At 53.7% G+C, this 15434-nt stretch overlaps 6 protein-coding genes across 6 annotated transcripts; 2 read left to right on the top strand and 4 right to left on the bottom strand.

Moving 5' to 3' along the window:
- Nucleotides 1-413: 413 nt before the first annotated feature.
- TRIREDRAFT_50583 (guanine deaminase-like protein) lies at nt 414-2062 on the bottom strand. The gene is made up of 2 exons (XM_006967632.1): nt 931-2062; nt 414-852 (listed from the first exon to the last, which is right to left on the bottom strand). Exons 1-2 carry the CDS (start codon nt 2007-2009, stop codon nt 501-503), a joined length of 1431 nt encoding a protein of 476 aa, XP_006967694.1. The 5' UTR covers nt 2010-2062; the 3' UTR covers nt 414-500.
- A 1028-nt stretch (nt 2063-3090) lies between these two features.
- Nucleotides 3091-5114, bottom strand: TRIREDRAFT_22914 (glycoside hydrolase family 72). The gene is made up of 3 exons (XM_006967528.1): nt 4929-5114; nt 3965-4799; nt 3091-3909 (listed from the first exon to the last, which is right to left on the bottom strand). Exons 1-3 carry the CDS (start codon nt 5010-5012, stop codon nt 3206-3208), a joined length of 1623 nt encoding a protein of 540 aa, XP_006967590.1. The 5' UTR covers nt 5013-5114; the 3' UTR covers nt 3091-3205.
- Nucleotides 5115-7071: 1957 nt separating this feature from the next.
- TRIREDRAFT_109972 (uncharacterized protein) lies at nt 7072-7911 on the bottom strand (the record flags this gene model as incomplete). Its single annotated transcript, XM_006967633.1, has 2 exons — nt 7072-7309; nt 7886-7911. The coding sequence occupies 2 exons, from the start codon at nt 7909-7911 to the stop codon at nt 7072-7074; spliced, it is 264 nt and encodes an 87-aa protein (XP_006967695.1).
- A 729-nt stretch (nt 7912-8640) lies between these two features.
- TRIREDRAFT_109973 (uncharacterized protein) lies at nt 8641-9423 on the top strand (the record flags this gene model as incomplete). The annotated part of the gene is made up of 1 exon (XM_006967562.1): nt 8641-9423. One exon carries the CDS (start codon nt 8641-8643, stop codon nt 9421-9423), a length of 783 nt encoding a protein of 260 aa, XP_006967624.1.
- Nucleotides 9424-9689: 266 nt separating this feature from the next.
- On the bottom strand, nt 9690-10511 carry TRIREDRAFT_30578 (uncharacterized protein; the record flags this gene model as incomplete). The annotated part of the gene is made up of 1 exon (XM_006967534.1): nt 9690-10511. A coding segment is annotated over one exon (822 nt), but the record flags the coding sequence as incomplete, so codon positions are not given.
- Nucleotides 10512-12744: 2233 nt separating this feature from the next.
- On the top strand, nt 12745-14585 carry TRIREDRAFT_22915 (glucose oxidase; the record flags this gene model as incomplete). Its single annotated transcript, XM_006967529.1, has 2 exons — nt 12745-13096; nt 13153-14585. 2 exons carry the CDS (start codon nt 12745-12747, stop codon nt 14583-14585), a joined length of 1785 nt encoding a protein of 594 aa, XP_006967591.1.
- Nucleotides 14586-15434: the final 849 nt, after the last annotated feature.

A 15434-nucleotide genomic window follows, 5' to 3' on the forward strand; every position in this document is an offset into this window, starting at 1 on the left:
CTCATCTGCGTTTTCTCTTCTCACATCATCTGCGTCTTCTCTTCTCTCAAAGACATGTGGTACACTATTGTTCAGCAACGCCGGCTACCTCGACTCTACAGCTCAAGGCCATCCTCCAGTTTCGGAACCGATCATGAAGCGAGCCTGCTGGAAGTGAAGCTTCAATCAGTTTCGTACGGACGTTTAAGATACGATGAATTGAGCGTTACAATAAGGGCACTGTCGAAGGAGAATCCTGTGGTTTCATATACTTTGAAGTTCGCATAATGACAATACATACTTCTCTCTCATTATACTTTGCTCTTGCTATGTGACAATCAATACTTGTGAAGAAGTCCTCTGCCCCTGCTGACATCATTTTCATCTGTTTCTTACACGTATGTATCTATGTAACCCGTCGACACCACTCGTCAAAGAAGAGGCTCGCACTCCCCTCGACCTTGCCAAACCCCTATGCTCCATTCTCATTTAAGTCCTTCTACAGCGTCCCCTCTACAGAATCAATACAAACACTCCAAACACCTGCCGCAAGAGATTCCTATCCCTCCATTCGAGCAGCCCTCCCCATGAACAACCCTCCCCTTGACATACACCCTCACGATATTCCGATCATCCCCCGTCATGACAAACTTCTCCAGCATCCTCGCCGGCGCATCATCCTCCTCCAGCGGGACATTGACACCACCCACCACCTCATCCCTCAAATCAATCACTAAAGCATCAAACTCCATGCCCACCGCAAACGCACCAACCCTCTCCCCAAGACCAACAACCTTTGCGCCGCCTCTCGTCGCCATGGAAAACACCTCCTCCAAACTCAGCGCCTCCCCTCCACCCGTCTCCATCTCGCCGCTTCCCCCATCATCTCCGCTTACTGCAGCCTCCTCCTCCCCGCCGTCTCTCCTCCTCCTCCTCTCAAACTTTGGATACAGCGCATCTCGAGCATACGAAGCAACAAGAGCATGCCTCATGGCATTCACCATACTCGAGCTATACCCGCCCCCAGAATCCGTCCCCAACCCAACACCCACCCCCCTTCTCAGAAACTCCTTCACAGGCGCCGCCATGAAGCCTCCCCCAACAGTCATATTCGCCGTCGGACAATGCGCAACGCCGCATCCCAGCTCCCGCAGCTTCCCAATCTCATACTCCGTCATGATCGTGCAGTGCGCAAGGATGCTCCTCTGCGTGAGCAGCCCAAAGGAGGAATACAAGTCCGCCTCGTTGCTGAACTCGGGAAAAAGCGACAGCGTGGCGTTGATTTCCTGCGCGGCCTCGTTGAAATGCGTCTGTATCGCCAGCGAACCTTCGTCCTCGCGAGCCATGTCCCCCAACGACCGAAGCAGTTCCGCAGTGCAGGATATCGCAAAGCGCGGCGTCAGCACGGGTCTGATTAGGACCCCTTCCGGATCAATGCCCCGAATATGCCGGATACACGCCCTCGTCTCCCGGATCGACTCCTCGGCAGACGCCTCGCAGTAAAACGCCGGCGAGTTCCGATCCATGTTGCACTTGCCTATCAGCGCTCTCTGGCCCGCCTTGAAGCACGTCGATGCCAACACGCGGGTGGCTTCCCCGTGCAGAGAGGCATAGTACGAGGCCGTCGTGACGCCCTGTCTGAGCATCCCCCTGACAAGCTTCTCGTATACCTTTTCCGCATGAGCGGGGTCTGCGAATTTGGCTTCGTTGGGGAAGGTTATGCCGTCGAGCCAGTCGAGGATGTGCATTCCCTGGCCGAGGCCTCGCTGCATCCATTGCGGCGCGTGGTTGTGCGTGTCGACGAAGCCCGGGATGAGGAATTGGCCGTGGGAAAGTGTTAGCAGGGGGATGTTTTGGATGTTTTGCTGGGCGAGGATGGCGGGGATATCGGAGGGGGAGATGTTGGGCTGGAGAGAGAGGATGGTGCCGGTGGAGGAGATGGTGATAAGGCTGTTAGGGAGGACCTGGAGGCTTGTGGGGGAGAGGGAGTGGATGAGTGTTCCGTGGACTGCTTTGGCGGGCTTAGCCATGGTGGGCTTGGTGTTTATATAGAGAGAGATAAGGCAAAGTCTAGAAGTTTTTCTCTCTTAAGAGTTGATATAATGGGGAGGATATATGTAAGATGAGAGATGACGTTGAGAGAGGCCGGAGCGGGGCGTGATCCTACAAGATCAGAACTGCATGTGCCATTCAAGGCGGGGGAGGCTGAGTCTTGATAAGACTCAGTCTCGTGTTGACCAATATACAGATAGAAAGAAACCTAGTATTTCACATGCTCTGTCTCATTCATCAAGACATGTTCACGCATCGATAAAGACTCGCCTAGCAGCACCGATACGATACAGACATTACTGAAACGACCACAACTTGACTCTTTCATAACCACAACTCCAGGCCAGAGTCAAGCCACACTGAGATACAAACCTTAACCCTTCATATCCATATCACATACAACCAGCCAATCTCACAGACGATGCATCTCAAACACAAAAGAACCAAGCACTCTCAAACGTAATTAAGCCAACCAACACGACTTGGACAAAAAAACAAACAAAGCAGAGGCAAAAAAAGAATTTGTCCTCGGTGAGGCTCGAACTCACGACCTTCAGATAGCCCGGAAATAAAGCCGGATCATATCGATCAGATATGAGACTGACGCGCTAGCCAACTGCGCCACGAAGACTCTTTTGATGTCTTGCTCGCTTGCCACATTGCTACATACGGGCTTCCTTGTGCTGAGCCACAGCGATCTTGATCAAGACCTCGCGATGCTCAACTGCAACTCAAGATACCTATGTAATAAGACGATGGTCAATCTCAACTCCTCTTCGGCCGTCATAGAATACATCACCATCGCACGCCAGGAGCTGCGATTCACGTCTCGAACAAAAGATACACAATTATATCATACGTTTTCATACATGCTATGATGAAAGTGGTCCAAGGGGGTAAATATCAAGAATCATAAAAGTCAATAAGTGCTATCAAGACCATCCGTTCTAATAGCGCAAGCCGCATGACACGCAACCCAAAAGATGCCTCTAGCAATCGAAGAAAGAAAAAGCTTCGTTCCCAAGAGAAAAAGAACCGCTCTAATAAAAAACAGAAGAATGATCAAGAACCAAAAACAATGAATTATTTCACTTTCCTATAAAAGAACCTCCAATCTACATACAAAAAACCCGGCAGAAATTTTTAAAACAAACAGGCCCTCGGACTATCCCCTTTACAGGACAATCATGGCACCACCGGCCAGCATGGCGACACCCATGTACAGGGCAACGGAGATCTCGCCCATGCTGAGCAGGTGGGAAACAGGGCGGCCGGCAACAGCAGCGTTGGTGCTGGTGGCAGCGCCCTTGCTGCCAGAGGTGGAACCGGCACCGACGGGGGCGGTGGCAGTGGCGGCCTGCTTGTTGATGGCGCTGGCAGAGGCCAGGGCGGCAGAGCAGGTGGAGGCGGCCTTGGGGCTGACGACCTGAGCCTGGCCGTTGAAGTCGCAGGCGGTGGAGGCCTTCTTCTGGGACTGGTAGTAGGCGTCAAGGACGTAGTCGAGCTTGGCGGCGTCCTCGCACATGCTGTAGGCGCCGTAGACACCAGTGGAAGGGTCACCGTTGATGCCAGCGCAGACCTCGGGGGACTTGCCGCAGATGAAGCCGAAGATGTCGCCAAAGTCCTTGGTGTCGAGGTCGTCGGCGTGAACGCAGGACAGAGAGCTCTGCATGCAAGTGCAAAGGCTGGCATCAGGGGTGGGGGGAAGGCTGTTGATGGCCTGCCAGTCGTCGGTCAGGGCAGGGCAGCTGGCGGGCTTGTTGGTGGGCTTGTAGTCATCGGCGTCAACACCCTTGGGGTCGGCCTTGGTAACCTGGGTCTGGAGAGCGCTGAAGTCCTTGAGCTTGGAGACGGCGCCGTTGTTGACCTTGACGAGACCTGGGAAACGTGTTAGCGACCCTGCTGAAGTTCAGTCATAAGAATGACCACCTACCATAGTCGTTGTCCTCCTCAAAGTACATGTAGACAATACCACCGCTAAAGACCTTGGTCATCTCGTCAGAGTACAGAGCAGCAGTCTCCTGGAAGATACGGGCAGCGGCGCCGCTGGGCAGGTTGCAGCCGTACTCGGCGAAGAAGACGGGGACAGAGTAGTTGGAGAAGAAGGTGGTCTGCTCGTCGTAGCCGGACTTTTGCATGGAGCTCTGGCCACACCACGAGTAGATGTTGTAGCCCCAGAAGTCGATAGCCTCATCCTGGTCACCGCAGTTGAAGTAGTCGGCAATCTCGGCACGAATGTCGACATCGTCGTTGGCGGCGTAGCCGACACCCTGCCAGCGGTACTTCTTGGACTTGATGTAGGCCTTGGTGTCGCGGACAGCGGCCTTGACGTAGGCGGAGGCGCCAGTGTTGTTCTTGGCGTTGCTCACCTCGTTACCGGCGAAGTAGCCGATGACGTTGGGGTACTGGGACATCTCGTCGACGACGGCCTTGTAGCGGTCGAACAGCTCGGTGTTCCAGGCAGGGGTGTCACGGTTGATGGACAGAGAGGGCTCGCCCAGGTCGGAGAAGACGTAGATGCCGGCATCGTTGAGCAGCTTCATGCAGGCGGAGTGGTCGGCCTTGGGGTCGATGGCGTAGGTTCGGATCACGTTGGTGCCCAGCTGCTTCAGCAGAGGGACGTCACGCTTGCAGTTGGCCTCGCTGGAGAGGGGGTCGATGAAGGTCGAGGTGCTGGAGTCGGTGCTTCCGGCCTGGCCAACATCCTGCTGGTACGCAACACCCTTGATGAAGAACTGGGTGCCGTTGGGGTAGAAGAACTTGGAGCCCTACAAGTCGGAAAGATGGTCGATTAGCGGGCTGATCTCACGGTTGCTGATCGTTTGTTCGATCCCTCGGACAGCTCTCTGATCTCCCGTTCGAGACGAGGGAAACTCTGGGGACGAAAAGTGGCTCACCTTGGCCGTGATGGACGGGAGATCGCCAGCAATGGCGCTGCCAGCCAGTGCGAGCAGGGAGACGGAGAGCTTGGACAAGCTCATCTTGGCGGTTCTGGTGAAAGTAGTCGTGAAACTTGCGGTTCTTGAGTTGATGCTGTAGCGATTGGACGTGTGCTTCTCGTGCTCGGTCAGGCGACGAAGAGATTCAAAAAGGCGTCAAGGAACGATATAGAATGTAAATGATGGTTGTTTGTCTTAAGGAGTGACTGAAAGGCCAGAACTGTGCGAGGCGGCCGCCCTCAAAAAAAAACGATGTCAAAAAGGACTGATGAATTAAGTTGCAAAAGCAAAAAAGAAAGATGCGAAAAGAGGTCTGCTCCTTTCAAGCGGCGCCCTGGAGCAGACGGCGAGTGTTTTGTTCGCTCCCGCCAGGAGAGCGCGGCCCTGGACGGGGAAATTGAAGCCTGCGACAGGCCAAGTCTCGGGACAGGGGTCCCCTGTAAATGGCCCTGTCCAAGCGCTGCTGAAGCCACTGGCCGCTACTGGGAGGCGCAGCATCGCAGCCAATGGCGGCGCCGTTCAGGGGGCTGTTGCAGGGGACCTTGGGGGGGGGGCCGGCCCCCTGGCGCCGGTCTGGCTGCGCTAGGCGAGTTTACGGTGTGCATATCGAGGCTGACGACGGTATTGACACTGTGCAATGCTTGTCTAAGGTTAACAGATCGTCAACAGATCTCTGCATGGACAATCAGCTATGAGCACTAAGAAGCGACAACATTAAAGCACGCAGGGCCATCTCCCGCACTGTCCGCTCAGGTGTGCACAGGTGTGGACCGGTGCCTGTTGCAGCAACTGACAGAATAGGGGCACCAGCAAATGGAACATGGAAGCCCATCAAATGCCTGGTTCGCACATCAAAGAGCAGGGCAAGGGTCCCTCCAATTCTGCTTCTCCACAGGGCCCCAATTTCCCCTGACTTGCAGGCAAAAGATGCGAGGCACGTTACAGGTCCCGCCTAGGCGAAATAAATCAATCAAGTGACATTTCAGACTCGTCACCTTTGCTCGCAGAGGGATCTTCATTGTCGGCGGTCCTTGCATCAATGAGCATGGAGATTGAAGCCCGCTTGGCGGCTTGCTTGATCGAGAGGCGGCTCGACGATTTGATGGACGGCATACGAACACACTTTGTATTACCTCATGCGGTGGACGGAATTTTGCTCAATAGCGTGGAAAGTGACTGATTTTTTACGAGAATTCTATGAATACTACATACTTGGCGGTTTCTGCGAACTGCTTTGGTGTTCCGGCATAGCCTCCCTCTCTGTAACGCGTCAGGGGCCCGATGTGATGCTCTCGTCTCCATCCCCAGGTACTCGTACAGACAGCATCGCATCGCCGCACATGCGACAGCCCGTGCTCGCCTTGTCTTGGCCAGCCTTGCCGGCACATGTTTGCTGCTTCATTGTTGGCCCGTCCACCGAGGTATCGACGCTCCATTCCAGCGCAGATGCCCTCCTCTTCCCTCCTCTACTGTACTACTACCCACTCGTAGCCGAAAGCCTCTCTCAAACCTGTTTCGCCTCGAGAAGCACTAGCCAGGAACAAGCGGTCCACCTTGGTTTGAGGGCAACTCATCCCTCGGGAATACTATCTCTCCCCCCCCTCGCCATCTTGTTCTATTGACCTATGTAATACCTGTTCCTGCATATGCGGCGACGAATGCAGTCAGCCGGCGATCCAACCTCTCCGTTCCCTGCTTCGGGTTCTCGGTGCCGTGGCCGACCTTTTGGACACGGATTGAGAGCGCTCATCGACGGGCCTTTCTTAGAATGACTTGCGATTCATGAGCCGCTTCTCCCTTTTTTTGGCTCGGAGAGCCGGCACGATGGGCAGAGGTCGCAGAGGTCGGATATGCGGCGTCTGAGAGCCGAGTATCCGGGCCTGACTATTGCCCCAGCTTTACTCTGCCTCGTCTTTTCTGTAGTATCTCATTCGCTTAAGAAGTTGGAGAAGTGATGTGGATGATGGTGCTCGTGTCCGGTGAAATAGCTCTGTAAGCTGCTACTGTAAGTAGCAATTGCAGGGACTATGCTCGTATCCAAAACCCCAGCGAAGAGGGCAATACATAAAAGATGCAGCGCCACAGCACAATTTAAATCAAATTATCGCCGGCGCACTTTGTAGTAGAGATCGCCAATGTTGTAGAGCACCTCGTCCCAGAACTTGATGAGGCTCCAGTCGTCGTTGCGCCTGGGACGATGCCGATCGCCGCGGTGGGAGACGTGGTGGTAGTGCCCGTTGTGGTAGACGAGTTCCGCCATTGCCGCGATCTGCCGGGTATCACGGATGGAAATGTGGTTCTGAGTGCTGTATGTATGTATCGTGATGTTGGTCCCTAGACTATATTGTTGTCCAGAGCTAAGTGTTGATGAGCGTTGGACAAACAGTCATCTGTGAGGCAACATGTAGATGTATGATGAAGAAGAGAGCAAGAGAATTGCAAAGAGGAGTACCCGTTACGTGATGGGCAGCGCTTCCATTTATCCCCTCACGAGACACCGATAGACACGCAACCTCAGCCACTCATCTGCGGCTCTCTCTCCGCACTCGCCTCATGCAGCCAACATGAAGTCTGCCTAGCCTCGCCGGCCTGAAGTCATCTGCAGCCGCCACCGGAATCCATCGTGACTTGTCGAGTCGGGGCCGGCTGACCGGATCGGGGTCCCACTGTGCCGATCAGCTGGACCGCCCGAGGCGAAGTTTTGGCGACTTGAAGGGGACTTTTTGGGGTGGTTTGCGGCGCTTGAGGGTTTGTGTACTCGGAGGTATTGACGGGATGGCCCGTTTGATGGATGGGGAGATGATGTTCGAGTCTTACCCGCTGGCTGGCATTGTGCGACGACGACAGTACGAGTACGAAGGCGTGGAGATGAAGGCGGCCAACTTTGCTTGGCAATACTTAGCTTGCTTACCTACCCTAGATTTGAACGAGAAGAAGACATCTTGGTCAACGTGAGGGCAGTACGGTTAAATGCACGTCTCTTTCTGCATCTCATACAGAGATTTAGAAGCCTTAGATAGGAGGTTAACTTGGAATTCGTCTTCCTAACGTCCGCAGCATATGCTGCTGGACAGCCCAACAAGCAGCTGCTTCAATAGCGTGCACTCCAAGGTTCATAACAAGAGCTCAAGAACCCATTATGTCACATACCTACCTACCCAAGGCGGTTCTCTCTCCCCAAGCTGTCTGCCAAGCAGAAATGACAACTACACACATATAACACAGCATGAACCAACTACTATTACTGTTCAGATAAATAATACAGTAATGTTTAAGCGCCCGGTGTATCAGATACAAATTATGAATCCAGCATCTGCAAGTCACTACTACTAGCTGACTACACGACAGACGCCGCCAACCGCTAGAATGCATCTGGCCATCAAATCAATGTCAACCCCACCAAAGCTTAAGCGCCTGCAGAACACCAAAATCCAACTTCTTCACGTTCCGCGCTCTTCAATGCCAGCCTGCAAATTCCCAAGCATCATTAATGGCGCACGCAATCCATTAGAAACATTTCAGTCGCTGTCGGTCTCTTCATTTCCTGCATCTAGACCATCCGACACTGCGCCGCTCTCTCTCGGCCGCACGGGCGCGGCTGCGCATGATTTGAATCGAACCGTTGCGCACACGATTCGCAACTGCGACGATACACACACACACACACGCAATGGGAGCGAGCGGCCTTGAGACGTCTATATGGGCGTCTGCTCGAAGACGGCCGTACGAACGATTTGATTCACGATCACGATCCGTACCTCCAACCTCATTACCTGCCTCAGCCCTGCCGACACAACCAGCCTCAAATTCCGCAGCTGTCCTGCCTTCGTCCAACGGCACGTCATCATCACTATCGCCCATCCAGGCTTTCCACAGGTTTGAGCAGGCATGCCAACGCCTGCGGTGGAAATACATCGATCTGCAAACGTCCTATCAGCGCGCCCTATCACCTCATGACTACGGCTTCTCTCCACACGATGCCGAGGTCAACTTCAAAGTCGACTTCCACGAGTTCTACGTCCGCATCGAACAGGCCATCGTCTTCGCCCTGCTAGTCTTTGGCATAACGGTCCCGCGAGGCACCGGCGGCCCGCGCAGCCAAGCGGCGCATACATACCACCACAACGTGCTCAAGGCGCTTGACGAAGAGGACAATCCGCTGCACGCCGCGCTGGGCGAGGGCAACGTCAATCACGCGCTGTGGAAGGCCAAGGAGCTGCGCAATCGGTGGAAGGATGCGGCCGAGGGGAGAGAGACGCCGCCGCTCAAGATGTACGACTTGACGTGGATCGTGGGCCAGATCCTCGGGGGCTTGGAGGTGTCGTACGGCATTGCGGCGGGGAGGATCGAGCAGTTGCGGTTGGAGGGGGATGAGCAGGCGGCGAATGGGGGTGCGATTGATGATGGCGATGGGTGGGAGTGGATGGTTGAGCCGATGGATTGGGAGGCGTAAGGAGCTTTTCTTCTTCTTCTTTCTTTTTCAATTTCGAAGCTGAGCCGGTTGGGAGTTTTGTCTGCGTCTTAATACGATACCCGGGATGGAGGCTGGATATTGAGATGGGGAGGAGTACATTGTACTGCGATATGATGCGGTCCACAAAGGTATATATAGACGAGCGGCCTATTAAATGACATACATGACAGCATCTTTTAAAATTCCTCCTCCTTCTTCAGCTTGTCTATGATCATCGAGTCATCAGCACCAATCGCTTTCCCTCTTCGAAACGCCCTCCGCAAAGCACACTTGCCAGCATTCTTCCCCCTAGCCTTACACTCAGCACACCTCTTCCCATGCGTGACCATGAGGATATGAAGCCCGTACTTGTCCTCGTCCGGCACCCTCGCTTCCAGATGCGCCTGCGCCTGCTCCCTCGTAGCAGAAGGAGGGATCCAGCCCAGCAGGGACGAGATTCTGTACACATGCGTGTCCACCGCGAAGCTATCCCGCCGCAGACAGAACAAGAGGACGCAGCTCGCCGTCTTGGGGCCCACGCCCTGGAAAGACAGCAGTTCGCGCATGGCCTCGTCGTCGGAGGCGTCGAGCAGGTGATCCAGCGAATACTTGCCATACCGGGCCTTGGTCTGGTGTAAAATGTCCATGATGACTCTGCTCTTGACGACGCTCAGTCCTCCCGAATGGATCGTCCGCTGCAATTTCTCCGTCCCACCCTCTACGATGGAAGCCCAATTGTCGCTACCACCGTACGTCTCGTCCATGGCGCGTTTCGCACGCGAACTGTTCCTGTCGCTGGTGTTTTGCGAGAGAATCGTCCGGACGAGGGCGTCTAGCACGGAGGGCGAGTTTCCGCAGCCGGCGACGGATGTCGGCGCGACAATGGCTTCGGGGCGCTTTCGCTCGCCGTGGAGGGAGGAGAGGATGCGGTGGGCGAGGGAGCATTCTGTGGGTGTTGGATGGGGGAAGGACGGGAAGGGGGAGGAGTGCGAGTGGGTGGTGAAGGACTTGAGTTTGCGGGCTTGGAGGAGGGCGGCCTTGTCTTGCTTGTTGGGGGGCTGGGAGGGGATGCTGGATGTTGATTTGTGTGGTTTGGATTCGGTTTTGAGAGGAGGGGTTGTGGGTGTGTCTTTGAGGTTGATGTCGATGCTCTCTCGCTTGATGCGGAGGCTGCGCCTTGGAGGGGTTGTTGTTGTTGTGGTGTCTGCTTTCATGGCTGAGAGTATCGATTTGGAGGTGGGCTTGATTGGATGGTGGAAATGAGTGAGAAGCTGGTTTCTGAAGGAAATGAACATTGTTTTGCTCAAGGTTGAATAAGATCCTGTTGAGTGTTGAGGTGAGACTGGAGTGATGAGGTCAACGACTTCGAGATGACTAAGATCTACAGTAACACCGATCCATCACATGCCTGTCCCAGTCCTCCCCCGAACACAAGATGGATTATTGATATTCAAGTCTCTGGCAATTAATTAGTATAGTTCAAAGTGTATTAATCTTACTATAATGACTTCTCTCAGAGACGTGGGCATATGATGAATGACATTGCATGGTGAGGAAGATATCGAAGCGGCCGAGGCCTTGACTCACCCAGAGAACGCGACCATCGCCCTCCTATGCCTTCGAGTGCTCAAAGTTAACATATATCAATTGTTTGCGCGAAGAGACGGATTCTTCCACATGACATGAGCTAGACTCGTCGCAGTTCTGTTTGTAGTAAACTTGGAGAGGATAAGAGTCCTCCTATTTGAACCGTAGCATATCTCTATTTGAACCGTAGTGGTCTGTGCCACCAGCTACACCAACCCCCCAAGTAGAATATCCCACACCCAAGCACCAGAATACAGTGTTACACACTGGAAGTCATTACCGTTAAGGAGATATCGTGAGGTAGAGGTCATACAGGATCAACACCAGAGTATGGATCTGCTAGTGCTGCCTCTACTGCTGCCTCTGCTGCTGCTGCCTCTGCTGCTGCTGCCTCTGCTGCTGCTGCTGCTGCTGTAGCCACCTCCTCAGCCATATGGCGATTTCAAGCGCCGCCGTCAATCTCGCGCTGTCAAAAGGTGGTCGGCCGCGATAGTTAAATACCTATAGAAGCCGTGACCTTGTGTAGTGTTGTTGTGTGAAGACAAGCCTGCCATTAGCTCACACTGTAATTGGGTGTGCAGTGATGGATTTGACGGTGTGTGCGCAGGAAGTTTACCCTGTGCACAGACCACTACGGTTCAAATAGAGATATGCTACGGTTCAAATAGGAGGACTCGAGGATAAAGGTAGGTAGCTATAAGCGATCAATTGTGAGTCCCAACTTGAATCAGCCAAGTACATACAGGACATGCAAGGGCTGGATTGCATGCATCATATATAGCCTGCTGATCATCGATGCATGTTGATATTTCCTTTCCAGCTGCTGGAGCGTATTCTGAACATTGGGAGCTCAGCGTCGAAGTTGCCAAGGTTGATGTTGCTGTTCTTCGTTTGCACCTGTTCTTTCATTGATGGTTCGATAAGATGTGTCATGTCATTCTGTTTGAGAACAACAATCTCCGTATAGCATTCATGGTGATCTCAAGATGACTCCCATCTGAATGGCCTTGCGCATGTATTCCCTAACATTCGGTACTACCCTTGTAGGTGGAAATGTCCAGAACTGCTTCTAGATCCTCTTTTAGTATCAGGGTGCTTCCAAAATACTGTACTGGGATATGGAGTTGGGACCTAGCGATCTCAGTATCCTACCTAGGCACTCTATGTGAGTACAGAAGTACTTCTTCTTTCTTCATGCAGCTACCTGCCTATTATTCAAGCATATATCTGGCGAATTAGCCGTTTAGGAGTTTATAGAAAGGCCAACTTGCTCGCCTCAGCCCCAGACGTGCGGAGAAACATGTCATGAGCAAGGATCATGCCTCTTGCAGGATCGAGCCCGCAACCCCGGATTTTCACCATGTGCTAAAGTGCCCGTTGGCATGATGATTTGACGGCCTTGATCTGCAGCTAGAGCCATTCTAACAAAGCTCAGGGATCGATAGACATGTAATGGAGTCTTCAATATCGAACCTATGCGCAGGTTTTGATCACGCGCAACTCGCTCGCAGATCCTTCCGCTGTACTGCCGATTAATTGAGGAACTGCGTCACCATCGGACCGAAAACATGGTCAATCTAGCCGAGATGGGGTCGGGATATGCCTGTTCCATGGACGGAAGCAACTCCGAAAGAAGAGAACACTATCTCGACACGATGGGCTACTCATGGACACATAAGAGCGGTCGACGTCCAAGCCTCAATCATGGCTTAGGACATGATCCGATAAGCCGTCATGGTACCTTCAAGGAGAATCCTCGTCACTCTTGCGCTGGTGGCAGCTCCCTGGCCTCCTCAAGTTCTGGCCTCGTCAACCGATTCATACGACTACATCATTGTCGGCGCCGGAACATGCGGACTTCTCTTGGCAAACCGCCTCTCGCAAGATGCCAACTATACCGTTGCCATTATTGACCCCGGCGCCGATGAGCGCGATAACCCAAATGTCGTGGATCCGCTTGGATGGCTGGGCTTGACTGGGACGTCGGTGTACTGGAACTACTCGAGTATTCCTCAAGAGAAGCTTGGTGGAAGGGTGCTTGAGTACGATGCAGGTAGAGGTATAGGGGGGACAAGCTTGATAAATGGTGTGTGAGTACCTAATCCTGCTCAAAGAAGCAAGAAATACTGATTCAATCGCCAGGAATGACCTACATCCGAGGCGACAAAGCTCAATTCGACGCCTGGGAGCAACTCGGAAACCCAGGCTGGAACTGGACCACCATGCTCAAACACTTCAAGAAGATTGAGCAGTTCTTCCCCCCTCTGCCGTGGCAAGAGACTGCCGGTGCTCTCTACGAGGACGAGTATCACGGGACCTCTGGCGAGATGCACGTCGGATTCAACCCGGCCCTCCTCAGCGGCTCATTCTACGGCGACGTGAAAGCGTCCTGGGCGGCTTTGGGACAAACCTTGAATAGAGATGCGAGCAGCGGAGACACAGCTGGGTTCGACGTTTGGCCTCAGACGCTGGATCCCGTCAAGAATGTACGGTGGGATGCTGCTACAGCGTTTTATTGGCCTGTGCAAGATAGACCAAACTTGGCACTGCTCAATGGCACGGTTTCTAGGATTCTGTGGAAGAATGACGAAGCCGACGTGCCTGAAGCCTCAGGGGTAGAGTACCTGACTCCAGACGGGAACATCAAGACGGTAAACGCCAGGAGAGAGGTCATCTTATCCGCAGGGGCACTACGTACGCCGCTGATTCTGGAACTATCTGGTATTGGCAATCCGAGCATCTTGAACGGCTTGGGCATCGAGACGGTTGTCAACTCTCCAGGAGTGGGCGAGAACTTGATCGACCAGTCCAACGTGGCCTTGACGTACTCGACGAAAGAGTCGTTCCCCGGCTATGCACCGTATGCCACGTTTGTCAATGCCACATCTCTCTTTGGCGACGGTGTCGAGGCTCTGGCTGCTTCAACCAAGAAGAGCCTTCCCATCTGGGCCCAGCAGATTGCCGCTCAAACGAATGGAGTTATAAGCGCCAGGGCCATTGAGCATCGACTCCAAGTCCAGCACGACCTCATCTTCAAAAAGGGCGTCACCATTGCCGAAATCCTTTCCAGCGCGAGCGGCACCACAGCCATCTCAGCATACTGGGACACTCTCCCGTTCAGCCGCGGGAGCGTCCACCTCAGCTCAGCCAACGACATCAACACTCCCGCAATCAACCCAAGATTCTTGTCCGTCGACTTTGATCTGGCCGTCCAAGTCGCCGTCGGCCGCCTCGCAACAAAGTTCTGGACCACGGCCCCCATATCCGCCGTCATCGAGGCCAGAGTCGATCCCAACTCCACGATCCTCCCGGACAACGCTACCGACGCTCAGTGGGAGGACTTTACGAGGAGCAGCTTGATATCGAACTCTCATTCCCTGGGGACGGCGGCGATGATGAAGCGCGAATGGGGCGGTGTGGTGGACTCGCAGATGAGGGTTTACGGCACGGGCAACGTGAGGGTGGTGGATGCCTCTGTGTTACCGATGCAGGTCAGCGGACATCTTACGGCGACGCTGTACGCGGTTGCGGAGAGGGCGGGGGAGATGATTGTTGGCGATCGCAGTGGTTTGTGAGATATTGCTGCCTGTGGCACGGAGACGTAACGTGGGCTATACTAACTGGTCTTTTGATTGTTTGTTGCTGGCTTCGAGTATCTATCTATCTGGACGCTATCTTATATTGTGACTCGAGGATTACTCAGATCGGACTCTAATGTTGATTGCTGAGAACTCGCTCGCACAGTGTATCGAGTATATCAGACTGGTATCTGGTCGATGGCGTCGTCAGCCCATCCCTTGCATCACGACAGGCGTATCCGCCCGCCACGAACACGAACAGTCTGCTCACTGATATACGAAGAAGAGGCGTATTCCCCCTTGCATCAGCCATGGCACAAGTCGCCCGGAACAAACCAGTCAAGCTTATTATCTGGAAAATACCCACCGCCCCCCCCCCCCCCCCCCCCTTTCTCCTCTTCCCCCCCAAAAGACGACATCATCCCCCAAGCGGGACACGGCAGAGCAACTCAGCAATGCGTGTAACGACGCGGCACAAACAAGCCACGCAGCGACAGCCCGCGAATCAAGACCTTTTGCAGCTGAGCCGCTTTGGACTCGTGTCGAGCAGATCGTCTCTCCGGTCTATGTGCTTTCCGAGTCTAGGTGCAAGAAGCTATAGTCTGACATGTCAGAGGTTAAAGGCCATTAGCCCGGATGTTCAAGCCCGTCATCACGTATAACATTTGGCGATAACATGTCTCGGATCAGGTTGCGGGGAAGAATGCCAAAGTATAATACTAGTAGTAGGTAGTAGTAGTATTTGTGAGATGAGACAATGGCGTACATGTATATAAAGCACGGCGTGATCCCCGTCTTTGGCCAGAGGGAGGGGAGGGCTGCTGAAGGGATACATACCTACATACA

Source organism: Trichoderma reesei (genome assembly GCF_000167675.1).
Source record: "Trichoderma reesei QM6a unplaced genomic scaffold TRIREscaffold_18, whole genome shotgun sequence".
Classification (NCBI taxonomy): Eukaryota; Fungi; Ascomycota; class Sordariomycetes; order Hypocreales; family Hypocreaceae; genus Trichoderma; species Trichoderma reesei.